Genomic DNA, 26,483 nt, shown 5'->3' on the forward strand with positions numbered 1-26,483 from the left:
AATCCTGAATCTGATCCATACCTATGTTTAACAGTTATAATTGAGGCTTAGAATCTGTAGTACAGTGGTTCCATAACAGGGGTGCGTGTACCTCTGGGGGTACAGGAACACATTGTTGGGGGGTATTCAGAAAGATTTAATTAATTTAAAAATAATTGGGAAATGTTCCTAGTTCCTTTTCAGGCTTTTTTTGGACAAATTCACCACAAACTAACAGTACTAGTGCTAAAAAAAATACTATATTTACTTGCAATTTATTGAAACAGGATTATTTTATGTTGTAGAGGCCATTTTATCACACTTTTAGAAATAGGAGAGTTGCATGGCAATTTCAAAAAATAAATTCCACTCATTGTTTTGAATTTGTAGATGAAACCTTAGGGAACCAATGTTCCAGACACAGTTAGGGGTTTAGCAGAGCCCGCTGTTCCACAATAGAAAAAACATATGAAATTATGGAGAGGGTAGTTATGATATGAAGAGGGGGTACACATGATTTAACACAAATGTAAAGGGGGTACACGGAACAAAAACGATTGGGAACCACTGCTGTAGTATGACAAACAACAGCATTTAAGGGGAAGCAGCTAAACAGATACTGTTGTCCTATAAGAAACTGCCTGAACACCATAAAAATCCCATTACACAGCTGAGAGACTGGGCAGCCTTCAAGATCTGTGGTCCAGTCCCTCCCTGTATAAATGAGGTCCAGTCAAGCAGATTTACTAGCCAGTCAGCCCTTTATCATCAATACAAATGAAAGAAAATGAGGGTCCCTGGAGTAAATAACTGCCCTTGTTCAAATTAGATGCACAATTACTCCCAGTGAAGAGGTTAAGGTTGTGAACGATCCATCTGAGAGATATTGATGCTTAACTCATTGTGTCGTACGAGATAGGATCAGGAAAACGAATCCCCCGCTGACCAGGATTTAATCAATGCACTTTCCCAGTGTTATGTTAAGCTTTGGAAAACTTGACATCAAATACAGTGCATACGCAAAATTCTTCAAAGCTTTCCAAAATAAACCCATCTGTTCTCCCCTTTGTGGGTTTCACAGAAATAACCTGAAGTAGGTCCTGAAGGATATTATTTCTTTATCTTCAAAGCCACTTGTCAGAACTGAACAGCTGCAAAAAAAAATGTCCTGTGTTTTCACATTCAAAGATCCTCCTTAATTAAAGTGTGAAAACGTCTGTTGTTTTTGGACTTGTAGTTTGCATATCTGAATGCTGTATTTTTAGAAAATCGTAGGTTCTTGTTACTGAACTGAAGCTTTGGTGTTCTTGTTTTGAGTGCCCGTATCTAAGCCGAATGATGAGCGAGACCCTGACAAATATGTTTTAGAAATCAAGACTGCTAAATTTAGTTTGACAAAGGGATGATGAAATCAAGAGCAATAACGTTTTTTGTTTGTCCACCTTGTTTTTTCAATGGAGGCGTCTGCCAGTCACCCGGGGAGCGTTGAGTCGTTGCGGAAAGCCAACGACATTCCTGCTAACAACTCCACTTACAGGAATCTGAGTCAGCACTGCAGCGCCTGTGCCAGGGTAAAAACAAAAGAAAAGAAAGGGAAATAATTCAACCGAGTCACCTCTGACATTTCAACCCAGTTTTCCTCAAAGCCTTCCAGCCTCCCAACCTGACTGTGTTGTCCGGTCCCAACATGAATCTGTCCTCTGAGCAAACCCTTGTTGTGAAATTGAACCCTCAATCTTGACCTTCTGACCTGCAGTATTACCCACTTCTGAAAGCTTCTGTACCCTCCATGTTGCTCTTTACCATTATTTAATAAATACTTTATCCGGGATGAACATATGATATAACCAACGTTAGTGTGTATTTCTGTTTTTATGCACATGATATAAAGCAGTGGTTCCAAACCTTTTTCGGGTCGTGACCCCATTTTGATGTCACAAATTTCTGGCGACCCCTGGGACTTTTAGTTTTTTCTTTCTATATTTAGCCTTTGATCATGTTTATTAAAGTGTGTTACAAATACAGTAGCGATAAGACATTTACATTTGAGAAAGTTTAAGTATAGAATACAGTTGTTTTATATTTGTTTTGTGTGTGATGTGTTAATTTGAAAAATAACAATAATTTTTAAAATGTAAAAAATATAATTATAATCAGTTAAGTATTAGACATTTCAGGCGACCCCACATGGGGTCACGACCCCAAGGTTGGAAAAAAACCTGATAACTGAGTATGTGCAGGTGTCCTTCAGAACTGTAAAACAATTCCCAATTTCAGAAAATTTGGCAATGTTATATTTACTCAAATAAATTACTTTTTTTCAATAGAAAGTAATTTTTCAATCCGTGTAACCTTTGTTCTTTGGTAATTCCGTTTTAAGACAAAATCAAAATAACAAATAAACAGTGTGGTTATTTTGTTTTACTGATTTAAAAGCAAAACAGAAATATAGAAAAACCAAAAACCAGATAAGCAGCATTTTTCTGTTTTTGTTTTGTTTTGTTTTTTAAACTTGTTCTGTTTGTGAGATATTTGGATATTTAGGAAAAAATTAGAGCGAGAACAATAGTCCGCTGCATCTCGTTTCGTTTCCCCCCCCCCTGTTCCTGGACCAGGTCTCCTCATACAATAGGACTGTCTAGGATTTATTTCAGCAGTTTTCTGGTCCTGCTCATGTTTTCATGCAGTTTGTGGATGTTTTAGCAGTGTTATGGTCCAAATAGTAACCAAATAAACTGGTGACTATCAACTGTAAGGCTGGTGTGAGGAACAATATAGATGTTAGAACTTCTACGATTTGACACTTTTGCAAAAACAATGATAGTTTTTTCGAGGGCAGTAAAAATATTTATTTTGCAAGTTATAATACCGCCGTCAACACACATGGAAGTTGATCACAAGAAACGAGGAGCACCAGTAGATTCATTACACCAACAATTAGTATCATTTGGATACTAATTGAACCTTACAATGTTCGGTAAAGTTGGAAAGATGTCATCCACACACAAATTACTCCTCTGCCATCGGTGTGAGGTGAACAACATGCTACAAGATCATTTTTTATCAAACACAGCAGAGTAAAAGTCTGCTCTGTGTGGTGAGATTAGAACATGAATCTCTTGTCATAGTTTCTCCGTAAATATCCAAATATCACACAATCAGACAAAAATATTTTTTTTAAAACAGAAAAACGCTGATTATTTGTTTTTTGGTTTTTCTGTATTTCTGCTTTGGTTTTAAGTTAGTAAAACAATATCCACACTGTTTATTTGTTATTTAGATTTTGGTTTTAAAATGGAATAACCAAAGAACGAAGGGTACACAGATTTTTTTCCAACATTATTAAATTTTCCCAATTAATCTATTTTATTTATTTTTAATTGAAACCTTAACAAAGCAAATAGTTTTGCCACTTTTTGAAGATATGACTGTAAATTTAGGAAGTCTTTCTACAAGACATAAAGAAACATTGGACTAACCTTCCAAAAGCACGTTGTGAGCTAAAGCACTGTTGTTGGGCAAACATTGGTCCAGCTCACAGTCTTCAGTCTGATTCAGTCCAAAGCTGTTTAGTCTAGCACGGGTCGGGACTGCGTGCAGTCATGTTGGAACAGGAAGAAGCTATCCCCAAACTGTTCCTGCATATAACTGGATGCATGAAAATATCCAAAGTGTGCTGGTATGCTAAAGCATGAAGATATCCACTCACTGGAATGAAAATATGCCCCCCCCCCCCCCCTTCAATAAACTCCAGAAACAAAATTTCCTCTGCTACAGGGTCATAGGCCTGCATGCTTTGTTTACACCATTGCATCCTAAGTATTGCATTGCTCCATGTGATGTAAGTCTTGGAAGCACCGACGTCGTCGATGGAAACCTTTACTCTTATTGTTTTTGGTTCTCCCCCTTATTCCTGAGTTTGCAACTTGATAACAGCTTAAACTTTCTGCACGATTTTGTTGGACAACATTTTCTTTATCAATGTGCTGCACACTTTGTGCCCTGGATGACATACGTATATACACTCTTGATCAACAGTTCGCTTCATCTGCTGTTATTATAGAGTTAAAAACAAAAAATAGTAATATCTGCTTTAAAATTTCACAAAGTCATACACTGGATTAATTCAGAAGGAATAGCAATTGTTATCCGCTTAGCCACATTAGCTACTGTACCTTTGCTACTGCTATCACATGAGAAGTTATGCTGATGTTTGTAGAAGACAAAGTTTTTGTGTCAGACACTTTGTTTATTTGTTGAATACATAAACGACCACTTGATAATGAAACCATGACCTGTTCTCTAGCGTCACCATCAGCCCAAACTTTTGAATTAGAATTCATTTATTTTCAATAGTTTTTACTGTTAACATTAATGACCACAAGAGTATGAGCCATATTGTATCTTCACCCAAATATTTTCTAATTTGGGGTGAACGTTCATGACTCGCACAGAATGAGCCATATTGATTTATGTTGGTGACTCCCCCTTTCCTCTCATAAACATAAACTTTCCTCAGTCTCAGGCACATTCTCCTCTACGTCACTTTCACTGTGAAAGAGCTGTTCCAAGACCTCATTTACAGCCAATCTTTTCCTAGAGGACATTTTCAAGAGAGAGAGAGAGCGTGCAGAGGAACACCAATGCGTGCAATATGTGTTCATCACATTGAAAAAATATCATCATGATATTTTTAAGCTTAACCAATTGAACCCATCAAATTTGGAAAAGTCATGAAATATGAAGAACAAAATAAAGTCAACAATTATTTTATGAATGATACACAATGAATGGGTTCAAATTGAGCCCTAGGATAAAAGGAGGGTTTAAGTATTTACGTGTGGGCAGGTGTAAGATAATAGATGGTAGAATTAATTTGATTGAGTTAGCACTTTATCAAAGGGAAGTAGAAAAAAAAAAACAAAGTTTGCAGAATTCTTTCCATGAATGAAATGGAGGTGGTATGCAGGAGGATCACTGTAACCATGGGAGAACAGTCGAGGTGTGAGATACTAAAGTAGTGCTGGATGTTTGACAGAAGCAGTAAACGACTTTCAGCGGAGTCCGTCAACCACTTAGAGGAGAGTGTCAGACAGATACTAGCCAAGTGCCTCCATCAGTTACAGAGAGACTGAGAGAGCACCTGCACCTGCACTCGACTACTAATCGTCCAGTCCAGACTCCACAAATCTCTCAATGTGTCAGAGTTAAGCTGCTTGTCCAATATTATTCTCTGCAAAGGCCAAGAACAGTGTAACGTACACTGTATTAAAATCAAAGCTGATCAGGTTCATTGTGAAATCTACATAATTCACGCTTTTGAGCCGTGGTCTTAAAGATTGTCACTTATTTTCACAATGTCAGATTTTTTTAGCCGTTCAGAATCCACCTCATCGGGGCCTCTCAAGTACATTACATTACTAAACTTATGTAAAGGATCAAACCTGTCCGAGTCAAGCTTAAACTTTATTTATATGGTAACTGTTTATTCCATAATTTTGTGTTGATGGACTGAGAATCCACAGGGTTACACAATCTATAATATAAAAATCAGTCTGGATATTGTGGGAGAGTAGTAAACATTGGATTACTCAATTCAAAACTGAAATATATTATATACATACTTTAGGGCTGCAATTTTGTAATTTTTCACCAGAAAACAGGTCTAGAATGTCTAGAAAGTGTGACTAACGAACAAATATGTCCAATCTTGCCAATAATCCCATTCAAAATATGCTACGTGTAGTGGATAAAGTAGTGATCGCGTTAGTGATGTTTTTAATGCATTGTGATGAACAAGCGTTCAAATCTGCAAAGGAAACCCTATTTATCATGTGTGGTACGATTTTGGGAAGTGAAAAAGCCAGTAAAATCATCAAAAGAGAGAATAAATGATGAAACGGAACGTAAACGAAAGTGTTAGATGACGTGGATGTGACGCAGAATTGGGATTGACACACGATGTTAAGACATTTTTTGAAATGGAAAATTAAAGGCCCCAATAATGGTGTTCCGCATCATTTGAAAAATACATTGATTCCTGGAAGCAATCACAAAACAAAGAAAATTACACATTTTATCATTTTTAAATTGAATTGTTTCAATTTCTAATTTTATTCCTTGACCTAAAAGCCTTAGAATAGAAATAACGTGAGGACATTATGCAGATTTTGTTGTGACAGTGTATTTAATAAATTATTGCTACTTTAAAAGATGACAGCATGTTGTGACAGTTGCAGTTTTCTCAGCTGATGTTCTTACTTAATTGCACTCTGCTGCTCTTTTGCGTAGCTACAACCCAAATGTATATGACCACCAGCCAGTGAGCGTAAATGCTAAAGGTTTATGCTAACTCTAGTTGACATCTGGCCGACATATCTTTTCCTTTTGCTTTGGCACCGCAGGAAGAAGAGCTGGTGAGGGAGAGCCGCGGTTTTTACTTCCGGGGTTATGGACTGGGTCACTGCCTGCAGAACAAGGACGGCGCCGCTGTGGAGACAGCCACCGTGTTCACCCCTCCACCTCCAGTTACCCTGTATGACGGAGAGGTTGTCCACAAGCGCTTCGTGGACCGGGCCAAGCGCATCGACACCATATCCAGAGCCGTCTTCCCTTTGAGCTTTCTCATATTCAACATCTTCTACTGGATCACGTACAAAGTGCTGCGACACGAGGACATCCATGCAAACTTGTAAAAATCGCTTCCCGCCATATACAGATGTTGCATTATAGAGCTTTTCTAAAAACCAAATCTGCCTGCCAGAGCCATAGAGTTTAATGAGGGGACGATTCTGCTTCTGAATAAAGACTAAACCGTTGTGCTCAGGTGCGTCTTCAGGATGGATAAAGAGAAGAGGGTAGTTTAGGTCACGGGTTCTCAACCTTGGGGTCAGGATGCCATTTGGGGTCACGAGACACTGGGAGGGGGTCGCCAAATGCCTTTTTACCCTTTTTCTGCAACTACACCAAACTGGTCACATTTTAACCTATTTTCAACGCTTGTTCTTGCCATATTTAATGCATTTTTGCTACATTACTCCCATTTCTGTCAAATTTCAAAGCCTTTTCTGCAAATTTTTTCCACTTTTAAGATATCTTTGGCATTTATGAACACTTTCAACCACTTTGCCCACCTAATGTCACATATGTTGACCCATTATTGTCACTTTTAACCTCTTTACACCGTATTTCATGCTTATTTTTGCCACTTTAAAAGTGCCGTCTGCAACTCTCAGATCCCTCTCTCCCCCTCCCTCCCCGCTGCTCTCTTGCCCTGCCTCCAAACTTTCCAAAGTCCCTCCCTCAGAGGAGATAACAAGTTAACGTTAGTCCGACAGCAACATCACAGTAATATAACATGCTCTGTTAAAAACATGTTGCTGCAGTGCTTCTCTTTCTCAATGTGCGCACACCAGATTCTAGCAGCAGCAGCAGCAACACAGTGTCACTTACAGCACCCAAACAGAGGCTGCTGCACACACACAAACAACACATGCGCCACAGAGTTCTAGTGTAACAATTACAAATCAAACATAATGTAAATCAAGCAACAGTAATTACCTTTCAGGCAGAAAAGTCACCAATTCCATCTTCTACTACGACAGCGCTCCAGTCCGGGAAAGGGGCGGGGCCTGTGAGCAACAGCTGTCAGATAGTCTATCAAACACAATCCTGGCTCTGGTGGGTTCTTTTTGCTCGGTCGTGGTGCATTGTGGCAATCTGCCAAACTTTTATATAGAGTTGCAGACTGCACCTTTAACTGCATTCACAATTTGTCATGCACATTATTTGCCAGTTTAAACGAATTGTTCCTACTTTTTTCTGCCACTTTTAAGCCAATATTGACACTTTGAACCTTTTTACCACTTTTTGTGTCTTTGGCCTCTCTAATTTTTTACGTTTACCCATTTCACCACCTTTTCCACCATTTTGATCATATTCAACCAATTTTATTTCTGATTAAAACAAAGATTTACATCTTTAATATGACTATAATCTATGGAGCAAATAATAATAAACTTCCTGGATAACAGTGGATATTATTCAGATAAATAAAGAATTGTGGTTATCACAGATTCATAAAACAATGGACCATCATTTTGCTGACTTTATGGATGCGCCCCAAAAAGCTCTCCCCTTTATCCCCCCTCATAGATGGCCCTGTCTCCACATGACGGTTCTTCAATGTTCATGTCTGTGTTCAACCACATTCAGGTACAGTTGGGTTCCCCGGTCTTTGGGTGATGCTGATTGAACTGGTTTTGTCTCATTTTTGTCTTGGATTGCAGCAGAGACTGCGCTGCAGGTTTGTGGATTTCTGATGTTTGTTTAAAATGGTAAAGGGGAAAAAATGGCTTCAGAAGCTGATGTTGATCCTGGCTGAATGAAATATAATGACTTGAATTTTGACACCACTCGGCTTTGAATGAATGTTTTGAAAAATAAAAGTTGTTGTTTTTTTTTTACAACTTTAGATTATCAAAGGGGAACAATTGGGTTGTGGGAGGGAGAAATGGGTCTTTGATATTTATGAATATTCAATAAGTCATAGTGATTCAATTGATCTGTAACCAGAGATGATATAAAACTGTATAAAAATGTATATAAAGAAATCTGTTCATTTATCTGCACAAAGCACAAATATGTATTTCCTTTTGAAAGATTTAAATAAATTGCTATTCTGCCAGGAAACCAAAGGAGGATATTGCTTCTATTACACTGAGCATTCTGCAGATTACTTTGAGACCAGAAACACAAGAAATCCAGTCACAGAAGGGCCTTGTCACATACAATTACTTCTCTATTCCAGCCTCATAATGGCCCCAATCAGCTCAACAATCCCAGGAGGGAAGAAATCCTTAAACCAAAGGTCGGAATCAAATTTACCCAATATAGATCTGTGATGTAATCAGCTCATAACATGAGCCTGTGAGAGGCTCACTGGCTGCAATGGTGAGAACACAGATATTTATGAAGAATTCATAGAAATGGAGGAAACACGTTCATGCAAACTGTCGTTTCTTCCCCCACTCTCAGAAGTGGCTTTGAAGGTGTGGAAAGCTGGGATATGTTGGGGGGAGGGGGCACCGTCAGTCAAGGAGGACAAATGGGTTTTTTAATGGAAAATCAGAGGGTTGTTTTATCAACTAATGAGTTTGAAAAGAACTTGGTGTTCTCTGCTAATGCCAATGCATTCAGATAGGCAGCTGGAGCCCACTGTCCTTACGTCAGTTCCCCTAACCAAGACCTAAATATCATTCTATAAAGTGAGTGGACTTTCCCTAATGTTCACCAATGTCTTGCTTTTTAACTGGCGTAAATTGTAAATTGAACCTTTCTCGAAGATAAGTGAAAAAAAAGAGTAGTTTGCTGACATTTCAGGCTTTTGATCATGAAACATATCCAGTTCAGTACCCCAGATAGATAAAGGACACTAATTTGATACCTGTGCTGACATTAGGGCTGGGCGATATGAAACCAAAACTTGTATCTTGATATTTTTTTCTCAAAATGGCGATATAATAGTTTTAATTCAAATGAAGTCTGACCAGAAAGACAAGGAATTACATTTGCTGATGCAACCATCCACACAGGCACATTTATTAACAAACAGTTGCACAAAATGTGACATTTTGGGCTTTTTCTCCTCTAAAGGCGTGTGTGAGTTGAGTTGTTTTGTGTGGCTTGTTTAGGGGAAGGTCTGTGTTAGGACACACTCAGGATCCATTCAACTCTGCTTTTTAATGCCATTCTCAGAAGTAGTGAAAGCACCGACTCATAAAACAAGTGCTTTAAAACAAAATAAGCTATAAAATATATATATGTATTGATATAGGCGATATAGTCATTTTCTATAACCGCCAAAAAAATAAATAAATAAATTTAAAAAATAGAAAACTCAATATAGCTTGAATCTTGATGTATCGCCCAGCCCTAGTAGTCAACTCTGTAAAAACGTTGGCCAATCGCTGAAATTCGGTCATAAAGTAATGAACCAATCAGATACCTTCTGTCCCCCCCTTCGCCCCTCGTCACATGACAAAGTTCAAGCTCAAAACTGACGCAGAGGTTGTAGATGCACATGGGGGCGTGGCTTTGAACGAAGCACTGATGGGACCACATAGGTGGGGTGGAGCTTAGAGTAGATCTTGCTCGATAAAATCATGTTATGTTTCCAACATTGCGGATTGCACCTCAAATGACATTGATACAATTTTATCATGATCAAAATGATTTTTAGTGCAAAAATCCAATTTAACAGTACATTATTAATTATTAGATAATACATTTTTAAATGTGAAGAGCTTGAAAACTGATGCAGAGGTTGTTGTCTCTTTGTTAGACAACTCATTGTTTTCCTATGGGGAGTTTTTTATTTTTATATCGGATGCGATTTCAACTTTGTGGGGGTTTGGCTTTGGATGGAGCAGTGACTGGAGGGGTGGAGCTTAAAGTAGGTCTAGCTAGCTCAAATCATGCTAGGTTTCCAACATTGCAGATTACACCTCAAATGACATTTTACTAAAAATCAACCAATCGATGCAAAATTGTATTACAAAAATCAAAAGTAAACAGTACACCACTGATTATCAGATAATACATTTAAAATCATTGCACGGAGCACATTTTTAAAATCTTATCATCTGGGGGCGACCGTGGCTCAGGTGGTAGTGGGTCGTCTTCTGATCGAGAGGTTGGGGGTTCGATCCCAGCACCTGACTATGTGTCAAAGTGTCCTTGGGCAAGACACTGAACCCTAAGTTGCTCCCAGTGGTCGACTAGCGCCTTGCATGGCAGTCCTGTCCCACTGGTGTGTGAATGTGAGAGAGATTAGGGTGAATGAGCTGATATGTAAAGCGCTTTGAGACTGCTTCAGTGTGGGGATAAAGCGCTATATAAATCAAGTCCATTTACCATTTATACCTTCTTTCTGTGAGGCAGAAGTAATAGTACGAGCCCACGGCCATTATAGACCACAACTGCAAATATGTGTGCTTTTTATTGTCTGTGTGAATCCTGTGGCGATGCAGTGATTTGTGTACGCTGTGTTGCGCTGATGTTGGTTGAAATAAGTACCTGACACCCACAAACGGAACATTTACACACTTAACAGCGCAGCATTTATTTAATCTTTGCTTTTCTCTAAAAACAGTCCATTTCCTTCAAGGCAGCAATCTTTTCAAAACACCATAAGATTGATGGATTCTAATAACACATGATCTACCACCTACTGAGCAGATTTAAACATTAACTTTTATTGCAAAGTCCCAAGAGTGTGGTGGCTTTAATAAATGCACCCCCACAATCCCTAAACCGATCTCCTGTCACCAACCAGCAAACTCAACTAAATTTATCCAAAGAGAGAAATGGGACTTAATTAGAAAGTTAAGTTGACTGGTTTCCAGGCAGCTTTAATGGCTTTCAGCCATGACTAGGGTTGCCACCCGTCCCTTAAAATAGAAAGTGTCTACCCCCCGGTGAAATTAGTACCTTTACCAAAGTACACGTACGTAGTGTTTAGGGTTAGGGTTAGGTTTAGTCTTAGTCACGTGACCTAAACTTGCCCATGAGGGGCACTGCGTACGGATAGAATGTCGGTATATTGATACAGCAAGCGTACAAATAGCCACCGCCCTTAAAATATGGAATTGTTCCTTATTTGGCCCTGAAATGGTGCGTCCCGTACTGAGCCAAAACAGAACACTGTTTGTTCCATATTTGCATAAATGGCCAGAACACTAGACATGTCCGTTAGACAGTCACACACTAAATAAAATGCAGGAAATGCCAAGGCCAGAAACATCATTGTGGTGGGATCTCCTTGGACCCCCGCTCTCTGTGGTGGGTCCTGTGTGCCTGGCTGTGAGTATGTGGTGCTTTCACGGAGTGTTGGAGAGAGAGAGGCGACACAAACACCGGCGCTGCTCAGACCCTAAAAATGTCCAACTTTAGAGAGTTTTCAGTGTCACACGGTGGTCAGTCTGACCTCAAACAGCCTCAGGAGAACAACACTGTAGATATGAATTATCTGAGAAGTTCTTCATTCATCCATCATCTCCTGAGGCTGATACAGTAAGGCACATCATGGTTGGATTGTAAGATTGGATTGATTTGAAAGACTACTGTGATTAGATTTCATGTTTAGGGTGTGGAGGTTTTAAAGTCGAATGAAAGATCATTTATTTATTATTACAGTAGTATTAGGCAATAAAAATAGGCATATTATGTATAGCCTTTTAACAAAAATACAGATATAGGTAAACATTAAATAAATACATCCATATTTTATTTTATATCATATATATTCCCGAGGTTAAAAATGTTTGTAGAGATTTCTGTATATTCTAGGACAGGGGTCTGCAACCTGTGGTTCTGGAGCCTCGTGTGGATCTTTGACTGTCTTGCAATGGCTCCCTAAATATTAAAATAATGAATTGTTATATCTTACAGAGGTTATTAATGATAAATGACACCAAATAAAATCATGATATAACAATTTGTCAACCTAAAAATAAATAGCATTGTGCAATAACTATTCTGGAAGAAAATAGAGATTTTATTTGTGTGGGGAAATATTGAATTAACTGTCAACGTGCCGGATCAATATGCATGCTTGATAAATAATTAGTATGTGTTGACCAACATGATCATGTGTTATCAAATTCAAGTTATCTTTTGTAGCCCTACAAATAAATCAACTAAAAAATTATTATTAATAATAATATTATTCGATATAATTGTAACTACGTATTGAATTTTTTACACTATATTGTATTAATTAAGAAGGTATTTTAATCCAGATGAGAGGAAACAAAATGGCTCCTTTGAGAATAATGGTTGCAGACCCCTGCCCTAGGGGTACTTGAACACCTTTCAGGAGGCACAGAAACATTTCAGTTTATTTTTCAACACTATAGATTTTTTCTTTTTACATGCGCACAGACTTTTTTTTTTCATCCATCAATCATAATTTGTTGCACAACTCTTTAAAATAAATTAAAAGGTGAAGTTCAAATTCTAAAAATCAGCAAAACATCAGAAATAAATGAATGAAAAAGCCTAAATTCAAAGTTAATGTTGGATGAAACACAGAATAGAGTTTAGACGAGCCTGCACACACCAATAAATAAAGTATAACATGAGCTAAAGGGTACATGGGGCAATAAAGTTTGTGAAACACTGTTCTATGTCATAATGCTTCTATTTTTGAGGATCGTGTTCCCATGGGTGTCCCTTATTTTTCTTTCAGAAAGGTGGCAACCCTAGCCGTGACCTTATGAAGGCCTTCAGATACACAACGTGTGTGGAATCTATGCAATTGTTCAACACCCCCCATGAGAGGAGGATGAACCTTTGATGGAGGTGGTGGTCTCGTGTCCATGCCATGTCCTTGCCGTCTCCCTAAGGTGTAATCATCATGTGTCCACCCCGCTCCCAGCTTTAGCTTAATGTCAATGGTGCCAAAGAGGAAACTGATGTGTGTGCTTTAAAAGAGCAGCTTAAGACCTGCAATCAATACTGTCCCTTAGAGCACACGCCTTATACTGCTTTACATCAACCACAAACAAACTAAGCTGAAATGCTGATAGAGACAAAAAAAAAAGGTTCTTGCTGTACGTGTTCAAACCTTAATTTAAACTACTTCAGATAGTAATGTAAGTAACACCAAATTTGCTTTTATTAAAAACATTTTTTACTCTTATAACATAAATATGTACCAAAAGAACATTAAAAGCTGCTTAGGACGATAATTCTGCTTAACAGATAAAGCAGGCTGACCATATATTGATTTCCAAAAAAAGAGAACACTTGGGTCGACCTCGGCATACTCAAATTACTCAACACTTTCCTAAATTTACATTGTAACGGCAAAATACAATTTAATAAATACATACGTTGTTATTGTCAATAAGGTTTAGAAAAATATTTCTGTCTTCATAAGAAAGACTTAAAAAAAAATCTGAAATCATTGATGACTCAAGTCAATCACCTTTATTATGCATTTTAACAATCCGTCTTTGAAATATCTCATACTCAAAGCTAGAACAGTAAATATTCATTAAACATACACTTCAATAAATAACTTTTCTTAATTAAATCCACTCTCATTTGGTCTCTTTTAATCTCGCTCTCTTTCTCTTGGACTGTAGTATTCTCTCTTTTCCTCGTGTGTGATGATTTCATAAAAACAAAGCGGATCCTATCACATATCTAATGTAATGACATGTTGGCTATAAAGAGCCATTTATTAGCTTTCAGAAACTGGTGGAGTTTCTCAGATAGAGCAAATATTAGCAAAGTTACGGTATTTTATATTAACATGTTCCCAGAGATGCGTTCAAGGTCCCAGGGAAGCCCGGAAAATGTCATTATTTGTAAAAATGACCCCGGACAGCCCAGTGTCATGTACTGAGTTCACGTCATACTGAGATTGTATATGCGCATATATGTGCATGCGCGCACATGCACACTACTGCTAAAATTAATTTTTGCTAAAAAAAATTATTCTTTTTTGTTTATTTTTGTTTTCAAAGTGAACGGACACGTGTTTTATTTGTTTATTGGATTATGTTAGGGTTATAATCTCAGTACAGAGGTAAGCTCAGACCGTGACACCGGTCAAGACGTGAAAAAGGACATGTCTGGGTAAAACCGGAAGTATATGGTCACCCTAAGATAAAAATGATAAATTGAAGATTATTTGCTCAAAGATTCTTTGACACTACTTTTGTTCTAATTTGTTCACACTATTCCCAGTGATATCCCCTCACTCCGCGAGACATTCAATTTCGGCAGGATTCAGATCTTTCCATGCTTCTGCGTTTACAAAACTCCACATCCAACAATGCAATGCACAAAACTTTTCTGACAACGCCAACAAGAGTGTTTTTACAGTGCAGATGAAAACAAACTTTCGAGTGGCAATTTCAACCTTTTACATTTTTTGCAAGAAAATAATCTTGGTTTTATTGATCCGTGAGGCATACAGTATGTTTTTTTGATCTGATAAAAATAAATAAATTGTCATTCCAAGCAGCTTTAAGTTAAATCATTTAAATGCTTGGTTCAAATCCTGACTCATAATAGAAGGATTGTGTCTAAGTCACATTGTTTATGAGTGCTGTGTGGTCAAATGCTTTTTCTGTCTTCAAGAAACAAAACTATAAAATTGCAGTATCTTGTAAGTTTGTGAATGATAATCAATAAAGCAATCATTAAATGAGGGAAACCTACCGTTACCTCATGTGTAGAAAGTGGCTCGAGGAAGTAAAGCAACACCCATGTTGTGTCACCTCCATCAGGATCTATCAATCCATATCAACAAACATCTCTGAAGCTCCATTTGTGCTTATCCTAGCAATTTGAAAAGGTTGACACTTTTGCACATGCAACATTTTTCTGACAGACCACCTCTACACATCAGCCTGATAACCAAAGCAAAGACAAATGTGGACAAATGCATGATGCTGAGAAGAGCTGACACATTCTCCCTGATTGCGTGCAGTCAAGATGGTTAATGCAGCTTTGATGTACAGTAGGATTATCAAAGAGGTTCAAAAAGGCACCCAGGTTATTGAATCTATAACCTTTTGTCTAGATCAGATATGTGCAACTGGTGGACTGGAGGCTACATGTGGCACTTGCTCTAATTTTGTGCAGCACCCAAAGTAAATGCACAAAGTAACCCCAAAAACACATAAAATGAGAGAAAAATGCATAAAAGGATTCCAAAAAACATACACATTTACAGAAAAATACACAAAGGGGCAACAAAAACAAACAAAATGGCAACAATTGTACACAAAAACAACTGAATTTACAAAATGTCAACAGAAATGCACAAAAATGACTCCAAAAATAAACATATCGGGAGAAAAATACACAAAATGACTTCAAAAACAAACAAACCCTTTGTCATTTCCTGTATTCAGTGATAAAGTTGTCCATCTGTGGTCTAAAATATCAGATATATCTACATCTCAGTTAAAACATCTTCCTATGTTGACAGTTTTCTGTTTCAGCAGGGATGATATAGCCCTACATTTCAAGCTACGGCGTAACTCACTCTTTTGTATACTTAGCAGTAATTCCTATTGGGAATCATGTCTACTAATCCCTTGCTGTGCATCTACTTGTCCGTAATTCCAACATCTGAGAGAAGCCTTGCAACTCTGTAGACTGCAGCAGAGGGTTTACATGGATAACAGTGGGAGACGTACCCGCATACGAGTCTCTTTTTTGTTTGCACACAGGACAAATAAAAATGATTTTCCCAGCTCCTACACAGCGAGAATAAGCTTGCTTCGATATCATGTCAACCACTTTTCCAAATCCCATTGCTTTGTTAGATATTCACAATTTCTTGGCGAAAGCGTATTTGACGATTAAATTAGAAATGACAGCAGTTCTTGGTACGAGATATCATGAAAATTGCAACAGCTCTCCTGCAGTGTAACATTCAGAATATAGGTCTCCTGTTTAAGGCTGTGAGGGGTTTATTTATAGGATGAATGACAAATCATTTGAATGTTATACCTGCGTCATGTTTTGATTAATATATGCATGACGATGAGAAATAGGTAAAACGGAGAAAGTGAAAGTGTGAAGGGCAGTTCTAGCTCTGCAGCAAGGCAGTGGATCAGGTGGTAACAGTAGGTTTTCTTCCAGTCTTGAGGTTGGTGATTAAATCCAAGAATATTCTTGTCCATGTGCCTTTGTATCCTTCTTGTAGTTAGTTACAAGTCATCATTGGTATCAACCAGATTCTTGCCAGGGAAGGCAAAAGAAAAAAATATAATAAAATATATCAACAGTCTCAATAGTTTAAGTGCCATAAAACACAGCGACTACAAAATATATATGAATTCATTGTTGTAGATTGTGTTAATGTATTTGTTGTAGTATAAGTTGTCAGTGAAATGATCCCATACTTTTGAGACTTTAGGTTGGTTCTTCTTCTGCTGTGACACTGCGCCTAGCAGATTCACGCCAACCACAATGTGTGTACCATATACAATAATACAAAAATTATTAGTAACATAACTGATAATGTTGACAACAAAAATTTGGGTCGACACGTCGTTTAATGCTGTAAATTCATGATAAAATCAGGCCGGAAGCTGCTTTCTCCTTCATTTTTGCTACAGTACCATACATGAACTGCTGGGTGCAGTGTCGCTTCACCATTTACATTGTGAAGAAAAATTGCATAACAAAAGAAGAACCAACTTAAAGTCTCAAAAGTTTGGGACCATTTCACTGAAAACCTATAGTGCAGTCCATCTACAACAAATGAATTCAAATATATTTTGTAAAGTCACTGTGTTTTATGGCACTTAAAATATCAAGACTGTCTATATATCTAATTCTCTTTTTCAAACTTTCAAACTCCGACTATGTTGACAAGTTGTTCTCTGTGAATTGTGCATTTGAATGGTATTGATTTATTTCATTATAATGTTTTGATTTCTGTTTGATTTGAAGTAAGTAAAAAGCTATTAAATTAAATTGTCTAAGTATTGACTTTGTAGTTTACATCCCACATGTCATTTTATTTAGAATAATACAAGCATGAGTTGAGCAAGACAATCAACCAATGTAAGATGATTTTTTTTTTTTCTTCTGCTTCCAAATGTTTCACTTAAATAACAGTGGGGGGTCCAAGAGAGATTATTTGAGTGAGTACTTCAGTAACTAATGGAAAAACTAGACATATGAATATAGATAGGGAAGCCCAAACTTGCCTACCATCATCTGGGGATCCAGTCCTGCAGCGAAAAATAATGAGCAGCACGCTGACAGCTTCAGTACAGTGCCAGGATGAAAATGTTGGCTATAGAAAACAGGGAGAAAGAAGTATATTAGTTTTAACTTCATTAAATACAAAGCTGCATCAGGATATATATATATATATATTTTATTACAATTCTTCCGTGTCTACACTAAACTGGGTGATGTCAAAGCTACAAACCAGCAGCAGATCTGAAATAAAGACAGCGTGTCACTTCTTCCTCAATCTTGCAGAGGATTTGGTCCCTCTACTTTTCTGCCCTGTCCATCAGATTCAACTGTCACTTGTGTTAATGGCCATGAGAGTGATGGAGGGAGACATTCTGCAACCACTTCCCTCTGCCACTGTGACACAGGTTCACAGATGGTTCCGAGTTGTCTGCATGGGAGGTGAGCCAGAAGGTTAAATAATTATTTCCCAAGAGATGATGCACAAATGTGCTCCGATGAGTGTGCAAGTGGTATAAAGACAGCAATAAAAAAAAAAGTGTAACAGACGTAAAATATAAACAGCTTAAAGATGTAATGCTTTTTTGAAAAAATAGAGTTACAAATGAATGGAATATATGGTAATTTTCAATCTGCTTCTTCTTTTAATTACTTTTACTTAAAGTGTAATCTGCAAGTTAACAAAATGCTTTTACTGTTTTTTTTTACGGAATACTATTGTCTTTAAGTGATATTTACGCATGAAAATATTTGAAATAATCATTTCTAAAATAAAAAATGCTTTATATACTACACAAAGTGACAATATATAAAGAAAATTAAAAATTTAGGAAACCATGTACTTGACTCTAATGTTGCTCATTGACACACATCCTATATTCAATGTACTTTACATTGTTGTCTCCCGATTGTTGACTACTGTTTTTTTGTTTGGTTTTTTAGATCCATGTTGAGTCTAAAAACATGGATCTGAAAATAAACTTCCTGTGTGTTCACCGTTTGAAGGCTTTGGCAAAGAAAAAAGGTCATTTTCCTTGAGTGCTAATTAAAATCAGGGTGATGAACGGTGCCGCTGGTAAATATCACGTATGCTGGAGATAGCATGATGATGAACATTTCCTCCTCTGGTTCGCCTCTCCATCTCCATTCCACATGTTCAACAGAGGGCAAAGACACTGTCACTGTCAATCTGCTAAATTCCTCTAATATAACTATATTAATTACCATACTAGTTAATAATTTAAATAAAAATCCTTCAAGGAATACGTTTAAAGGTCATTTTGAAAAAAACAGCCATGACATTGGTTGAAGAGCTGGGTTGAAAACGTCTAAAATCACTCATTATTTTTGCTTTAAAGCTCATTGTATGTCGTACAGTACCATTATTGTTCACTTTTACAAGTGCTTTTAATGTTTTAATGTAAAATAAGACTAATTCTGAAGTAATTTGTCTACTTTGAAAAAAAAAAGAGAAAAAACTCTCCAACAGGCAGAGACACAATGTGAGTCACATTCCAAGCACCACATCTGAACGAACACACGTTTACCTGAACTCTACTGTTTAATAAGTAAAAAACCTATAGCTGAAGAAACCCTAAACATTAATGGAAAAGACCTGCAAACCTGAGGGACTGAGGGAGACACAGAGCTGTCAGTGAGTGAGCACGCAGAGCGGAGCTGCTGTGGGACACAATCAGACAACAACACATCTGTATGTGTGTACGGGAGGAGCACTGTGACTGACAGAACGCAGACACAGTCAGCTATCCAATCAGGATTTTCACTCAATCTGAGTACAGATATTGACTCGTATTACTTGTATAATACTCGGACTCGACAAAAGTGCTTTTTCCGTCTCAACTCTACTATCTATGTGTCGAAGTGTCCTTGGGCAAGACACTGAACCCTAAGTTGCTCCCAGTGGTTGGCAGCTCAGTCCCACTGGTGTGTGAACGGGTGAATGAGTTGATATTGTAAAGTGCTGTGGGACGACTTCAGTGTAGACATATAGGCGCTATATGGATCAAAGTCCATTTACCATTGCAAAAACAAAATAAAGATAATAAAATCAAACATTTAGTCCATGTTTCGTTGAAAATTTATATAGAATTTATGTAATCTATTGATGGCTGGTTACTTGTGTGTATATATAATATAATAACAATATACAATATAGTATATAAGATTTAGTTGTGTATTCTTCCAATAAGGACCTTTCACATCTAACCAAATTCTGTGTTGCATGGAAGTAAATCGCATTTTGGAAACAAACACACACGGATGATTGGACAACCATCAAGCTACTGAACCTTAAAAATGTGGATCGCCTACAACTCTGTAAGCTCGACACTAGCTCAGAATCTTGTTGCCTTGGAAACAAAGGCACCCCAGAAAAGTCGGCAGTAAATATTTCTGCAAGACTTTGGGGATTGACTGAAGGCAAAGCAGGTATAGTCTACAGGGACTGGAGGTAGGTGTGCATACATGAATGTACTTGTGTTTGTCTGAGCATACGTGATGCATTAGCAATGTGTGCTCAGGATGCTCAGGGTGGTGGGAAGAAAGCAATGCAGTGAGTTCTCCCTTCACCTTCTGTTGTCCCTCACCATCACCACTGTGAGTTCTCACTGCTGGAGCATCACTTATTAGTGAGGATGCTTGTAAATGAATGTTTTCAACATGTTTGGTTCCAAAACATGCAGATAATTTCTGGTATTTATGCTATGTAGACATAACACGAGGTTAATGCTAATACTAGGATAATGCATTTATATGGACCAAATAGGTCTGAAATAAAGTTGAAATGAAATGAAAAAAATGAAAAAAATAAATAAATAGTTTAATGCTAGGCTAATGCTAATACAGTGTTCAATGACGCCTGCTATAGCGCCTGCGTCCTCACTTGCGTTTTCATCAGGAAATGCAAATATTCTAGTTGCCCTTTTTTCCTCTTGTGTGGAACTTTACTTCGCGCTGCTGTACTTGTGCAAACACAAGTTCCGCTGAAATGTGAAAGACAAAACTCAAGAGGAGGAGACATTTAGTAGGTGCTGCCACAACCTTTTATTTACTGTCCTCTGTCCTGCTGAGTTATGGTCTGTCTCATCCAGTTACAACCAGCTACACACACCTCATACGACATGTCACTGCACGAGACTTAGAAAACGTTGTGTCTACTTGCTTTTCTCCCTTTTCTGACATGCTTTGTGATGTATAGATATTAGATGTATGGCTGAACGTCATAAAACGTCCCTTCATGTGGCCATTTGTCAATTGTTCAACCTTGCTAAGGGTGATGAATGCTTCTTTCCTACATCGTCACAAAGGTTTTTTTTCGTGTGATCTTGAAGACATTTTGCATTTTAACATGTTAACCATGCCATACATCACATGAGTAATGGACTACAGCCTGCATATTTATACATATCTAAACAATGATGTTTTGACCTCGGTAACAGGGACGAGGAAATGAAATCATGTGATCTTCTTATTGCGCAGTTATAGTCATCTTGCTTCGTTCCCATAGGGATCGAGCTGATAAAGCCACATTTTCCCTGAGCAGACCACACATTCATAGTAAAGTCTGTATTTCTTGCACACATGCCCATTTTTGTTTATGTCGAATGTAGCTTCCGTGAAAGATGGCAGGAGATGTTTATAGTTTAACTGATTGGAAAAATACGAGCCTATTTCAAGACCTCTATTGTATTCATCATGAACAGGTGGAAGAATATGACTTGATAACCTGTGCCCTCAAGACTATTTCTCAATCCCATCACCAAGTACAATGATATAGCAATACATTATAGGTGATAACAATAGCATTTAATGGTGTGTGACATTAGTCTTTTTTTTTTTCTGCCCCTCACAGCAGAGGAGAAGTTTTCATTCTCCAGACTCAAGCCTCAGCCAGAGAAATAATTGTGCAAGTTTGTGGTAACCTGAGAAAAATATTGAACTCCTACATATTTATAATTTATTCACAACTCTTTCTTATTTAAAGTTACATAAGTACATATAAAACTTTTTTGGCACTGGAATAGTTGTACATTTCAATAAGTCAATCCCTCCAGTGCACGGTTGATCTTGATGTGAATCTTTTGTAATCATATTTCTAGCCTCCTCCACGTTCCCTAAAGAGTGAAAAAAAAAAAAAAAAAACAGAACTGCTCTGAAGCAACATTCAAGCACTGCTGGTGAACTCCAATAACCCCCGTCACCTCAGCAATCATAAATAACCTGCAGATTTCACTGACAATAAAGCAAGGCCCCTATAAAAGCTGATAGTCTGAACCTCAAGCAGCACAACAAGTTAAATTAATGCTGCAGTTGGAACACTCGTGTATTTAAACATCAAATGAAGCCTGATCCAATGCAAAAAAAAAGTGCTACACTTGGCTTATTATCCACCAAATGATGAGAGACACATCAGTTCCTGGACCAATTGTAGGCTTTGGTATCTGGCACTAAAGCGTAAGAAGCAGATTGTAGAGCAGATCTGATTCCTGCATTTTGCAAGGTTGATCACATCCCACAGACTCCCTTTTACAATCAATGGGTCTGCATGGATTGAACCTCTGCAACTTATGTACACTCACCGTCCATGTAGCATCAGAACAGATGGCCTGAGCAAAGACTTGACAGGAAAACACACCCGAGCAGGTAAGTGGCACAAACACAAACCTTGACATTAACGTAGCAGAAAATGGCAGATAGTAAAAGGGCAACAGGATCTGTTGAAACCATTAGTTTCAACCAAGGTAAATGTCGAGGAAGACCTTTTCCTTCTTTGTCATGTACAGGACAGGTGGAATTTTATCCAAATTGTCAAAGCTGATTTCAGAACTATCTTGGTTTTCTCTGTTGTTTTCGGCTTCAGAGGTTATCTCTCCTGGTCAAGCCTTGTGTTTTATGCATATCTAAAGAAACACATTAAATGTACTTTTGTGGCAATATTGATTCCTAGAAATACAAACGCACATCATAGGTGGAGTTTGAGATCCTTGCCAGGGTGGGGCAAAAGAAAAAATACAATTAAATATATAAACCATCTAGAAATTTGCACCAACGACAATGTATGTAACATATACAGTAATTTCAAAATGATTATTAGCATAATTGATATTGTTGACTACAAAAATTTGCCTCACCGTGTTGTTTAATGTTGTAAATTTATGATAAAATCAGGCTGATGGCCGCTTTTTGCTTCTTTTTTGCTGCAGTACCATACATGAACTGCTGGGTGCAGTGTTGCATCACCATTTGCATTGTGAAGAAGAATTGTGCTTTTAAAGAAGAATTGTTCTTTTATTGTATTTTTAAAAGAACAACAAATTAATTCATATACATTTTGCACAGTTACTGTGTTTTATGGCTGTTAAATATTTGTATATTATGTGCATTATATTAAGAATTGTATTTTTTCAAATTAATTTTGGAAAACTAATGAAAACTTTTTGACCACTAGGTGGGGTAATGCTGCCACTGCCCCCCATTGCTTATTACCACAGGTGGGATGATATATTGTTCAACTAGATATCGCAATATCAAAATGAGTAATGTCCCGAAGGGATGGGATCGGATGAAAAAAAAAATCTACACGATCTACGACACAACAGATTGTTATGTTTTGTTTGTATTATATTCCTTTTAAGTTATGTAATTATACCTTTATACCTTTTTTCTATTCCAACAATATGGTTTCATATCATGAACTCAGAGTATCGTCCCACCTCTACTTAGTACCCGTGGCTGCCTAACAAGGACTAATGATGGACAATACCTGACTAAGTATCTAGTATCATATGCAGTATTTTCATAGTTTTTAATTGCACTTTGCTACAGCTATCCTTTCACATAAAATGTCACAGTTGGTTTATTAAAGGGCCTTTCAGCAAGAACATTGTGGCTTCAACTCCAGCTACTGTATATTTGGGTCATTTCACATTTCCTCCCCCAAGTCCTGAAATCAGATACCTCAAAACCAGGTTTCTTATACAGTCCAGAAACTTGTATATAGTTCAATTTTAGTCTAAATGAAATGAAGGAATGCTTTTCTGTGTTTCTGTAGTTACCTTTATGGCTGAGTGGGCAGATAAAATGGACACACGACACCAAAGAACACATGTAATAATATTGAGTTATTTATCAGCCTTACGAATCATTGACATCTTTCTGCCCGGCTTCTCTTTTTATCTTATTGACTTTGCAGTGCACCTTGTTTATCAGCAAGACCACAAAACAAATGATTGAATTCAATTCCTGTGGGAAAAATAAATAAATAAATTGTCCTCAGGAGGTTGGATTAGTTCTGGCAGCTCCTCAGAGATTTTGTGAATACAGCTCAGGAGAAGGCTCGCATCAAAGTTGTAGTCAAAGGTCTACGGAGTAAACCACATTTTGAAAATGTAACTCATTGATAGTATTTTATCTAAAATATAATTTAGTAAGCGCTACACACACACACATGTTATGCTGCCATGTCCTGAGGGTCATCAACAATAGTATAAGTCATAATGTAATTACAAAGAGACTCCTTAATGAACAGCTTCTAAAACGTTAGATTCAACGATGGCAAAGAAAGGCTGGAAACATTTACATTTTGCATTTTTGCATAGCCTGAGTCTGAAGCAGCATAAGCCAGTGGTTCTCAACCTGGGTTCCAAATTTGATAAAGATCGGTCAAATATAAACCGAGATATGAATTTTTGAAATTTCACCAACGATTAAATAGGGAAATTTACATTTTTGAAACTGATCCAGAATCAGCAATGGATCTGAATACCTTCCAAAATGTAATGGAATCTTCCAGAGGGTGAGCTCTATCTTTGGTTAAAATGTTCTCAAAACCTTTTTGACATAATCCTGCTAACAAACAAACAAATAAATAAACACCAGTGAAAATATTACCTTCTTGTCGTAATGAAATCATGTTATTTATCAGATAATGTATAATGGTTTTTGTAGCATCAATTTAAATGATTTATAAACTAGATAGATAGATAGATAGATAGATAGATAGATAGATAGATAGATAGATAGATAGATAGATAGATAATATATACAAACCACAGAAAAAAGTACATTAAAAGAATATATTCTTAAAAGTCATTACAAAAACCACCAGGTAACCCTTTCCAAGGGATTAATAAAGTTCTATCTAATCTAATCTGATCTAAAAACACTGGTGTGAGTAAAGTAAGCATATCTACAATGTATCTTAATTAATTGTATTTAAATTAATCTTTTTTTTTTTTTTTAATAATAAAGGCTTTTCAGAGCAACAGTCTCAGTCCCTGTTGAAAGCATGGAGACTCACCTGATGGCGGCTTCTTGTCTCAAGCATCAGTGCACCAGTAATAATAATAATAATAATCACCACAATAATTAACAGCCAATAACAGCTTCTGCTACCATTTATATACAGTATAATCTTGGCATCTCAACCATTATGTGGCACAAATTGAGGTCTATCTGCTCTGTTGATCTGCTCACATCGTACACCATGGGTTCAATAAAGCAAAAGATCATTATCATGTTTGGTTCTGTTGTTGTTGAAGTCTTTATCTATTGATGATCTCTTCAAAAGGGATGGTAAATATATTTTTGCACAACATACTGTGAGCATCTGATATACTGTAACTGTGGGTATGTTTCACAGGGGACGTGTAACCGCCGCACAAACAAACCAGCACACAGAGAAAGATGGTGAAATATACCATATTACAGTGACAGTTCATACATTAAACTTAGACTCCATCCGAGGCTCAGTAATTACATTTTGTCTCCTAAGAACCAAGCACAGAGTTGCAGGAGGAATCCAATCAAAGCACCTCATTTTAAAAAGCCTATAATCTAATAGCTCATGCTAATCAAAATGCAATTAGAGAAATATTAAATCGCTAAATCTAACCGTGATTTAAATTGAAATACATCAGTAATGTTTGCAGGCAGTAGGGTTTAAAATAAGTGACTTAAAGCTCTGAATGGGATTTCTAAATGACGTGGAAGTTTAGATAACTTCAGAATCAGGGTCAACAAACGTGTAGAAAAAAGTTAAATAATACTTGACCTTAAACAACCTTTAAAGTGTTACAAATAAATGTAACTCATTGAGCAGTAAAACTGTAAAACAGCCTAACTGAGAAATACTGGTAATATTTAAAATACTTAGAGCTGCTCCACAAATTTCTTTTTTTTCTCATTACCAGTAGATAAAATCATTATTTACCCCACAAAGGAAAAAAAAGGTTGAAATTGCTGCGAGAAAGTTTATTATTTATTATTTGAATCTCTACCGTAAAACATTGCATTTGTTGACATTTTTGCGCATTGCACTGTACAGTGTTTTTACTTCATACTTACAGTGATTAACAAAGATGACTGATTTGCTTGACACCATTTTTTGTTATGGTTTGTTCCTGATATTCCCTGTGACATCAGAAAGAAGTAAAAAGACTCCTATGCAACCGTCTCTGTGGCAATTTCATTTATTTACAGATTTTGAGCAAATTATCTTTGATTTATTGATCAATGAGCCCTGCACTATGGAATTATGTTCTTTTTTTCTTAAAGGCTGGAAACTATAAAAAAAAAAGAGCATGGATAATGGGCAGAGCTCTTGGTACAGTTTAAACACACCCAGTCTATACTGTAAAGTCTCTAAAGAACAATCAATGCTATGTTAACTAGCTACACAATACTCACTGGCTTTGTTCTAAATTGCATTCTAACGTACTACTCATACTAAGTCTGACATCGAAATA

The 26,483-nt window shown here is 37.1% G+C and overlaps 1 protein-coding gene across 2 annotated transcripts in view; it reads left to right on the forward strand.

Annotated features, from left to right (window-relative positions):
* glra4a (glycine receptor, alpha 4a) overlaps window positions 1-7,233 on the forward strand; it is a 66,275-nt gene extending 59,042 nt beyond the window's left edge. The window contains exons 9-10 of one of the 2 annotated variants that reach the window (XM_028459847.1): window positions 1,440-1,550; window positions 6,384-7,233. In XM_028459847.1, the coding sequence (XP_028315648.1) occupies window positions 1,440-1,550; window positions 6,384-6,674 (402 nt within the window). In that variant the 3' untranslated portion in view covers window positions 6,675-7,233. The remainder of the gene's footprint in view (window positions 1-1,439; window positions 1,551-6,383) is intronic. The other variant, XM_028459848.1, reaches the window with a different exon arrangement.
* The last annotated feature ends 19,250 nt before the right edge of the window (window positions 7,234-26,483 follow it).

Source organism: Gouania willdenowi, chromosome 10 (genome assembly GCF_900634775.1).
Source record: "Gouania willdenowi chromosome 10, fGouWil2.1, whole genome shotgun sequence".
In the NCBI taxonomy this organism is placed as follows: domain Eukaryota; kingdom Metazoa; phylum Chordata; class Actinopteri; order Blenniiformes; family Gobiesocidae; genus Gouania; species Gouania willdenowi.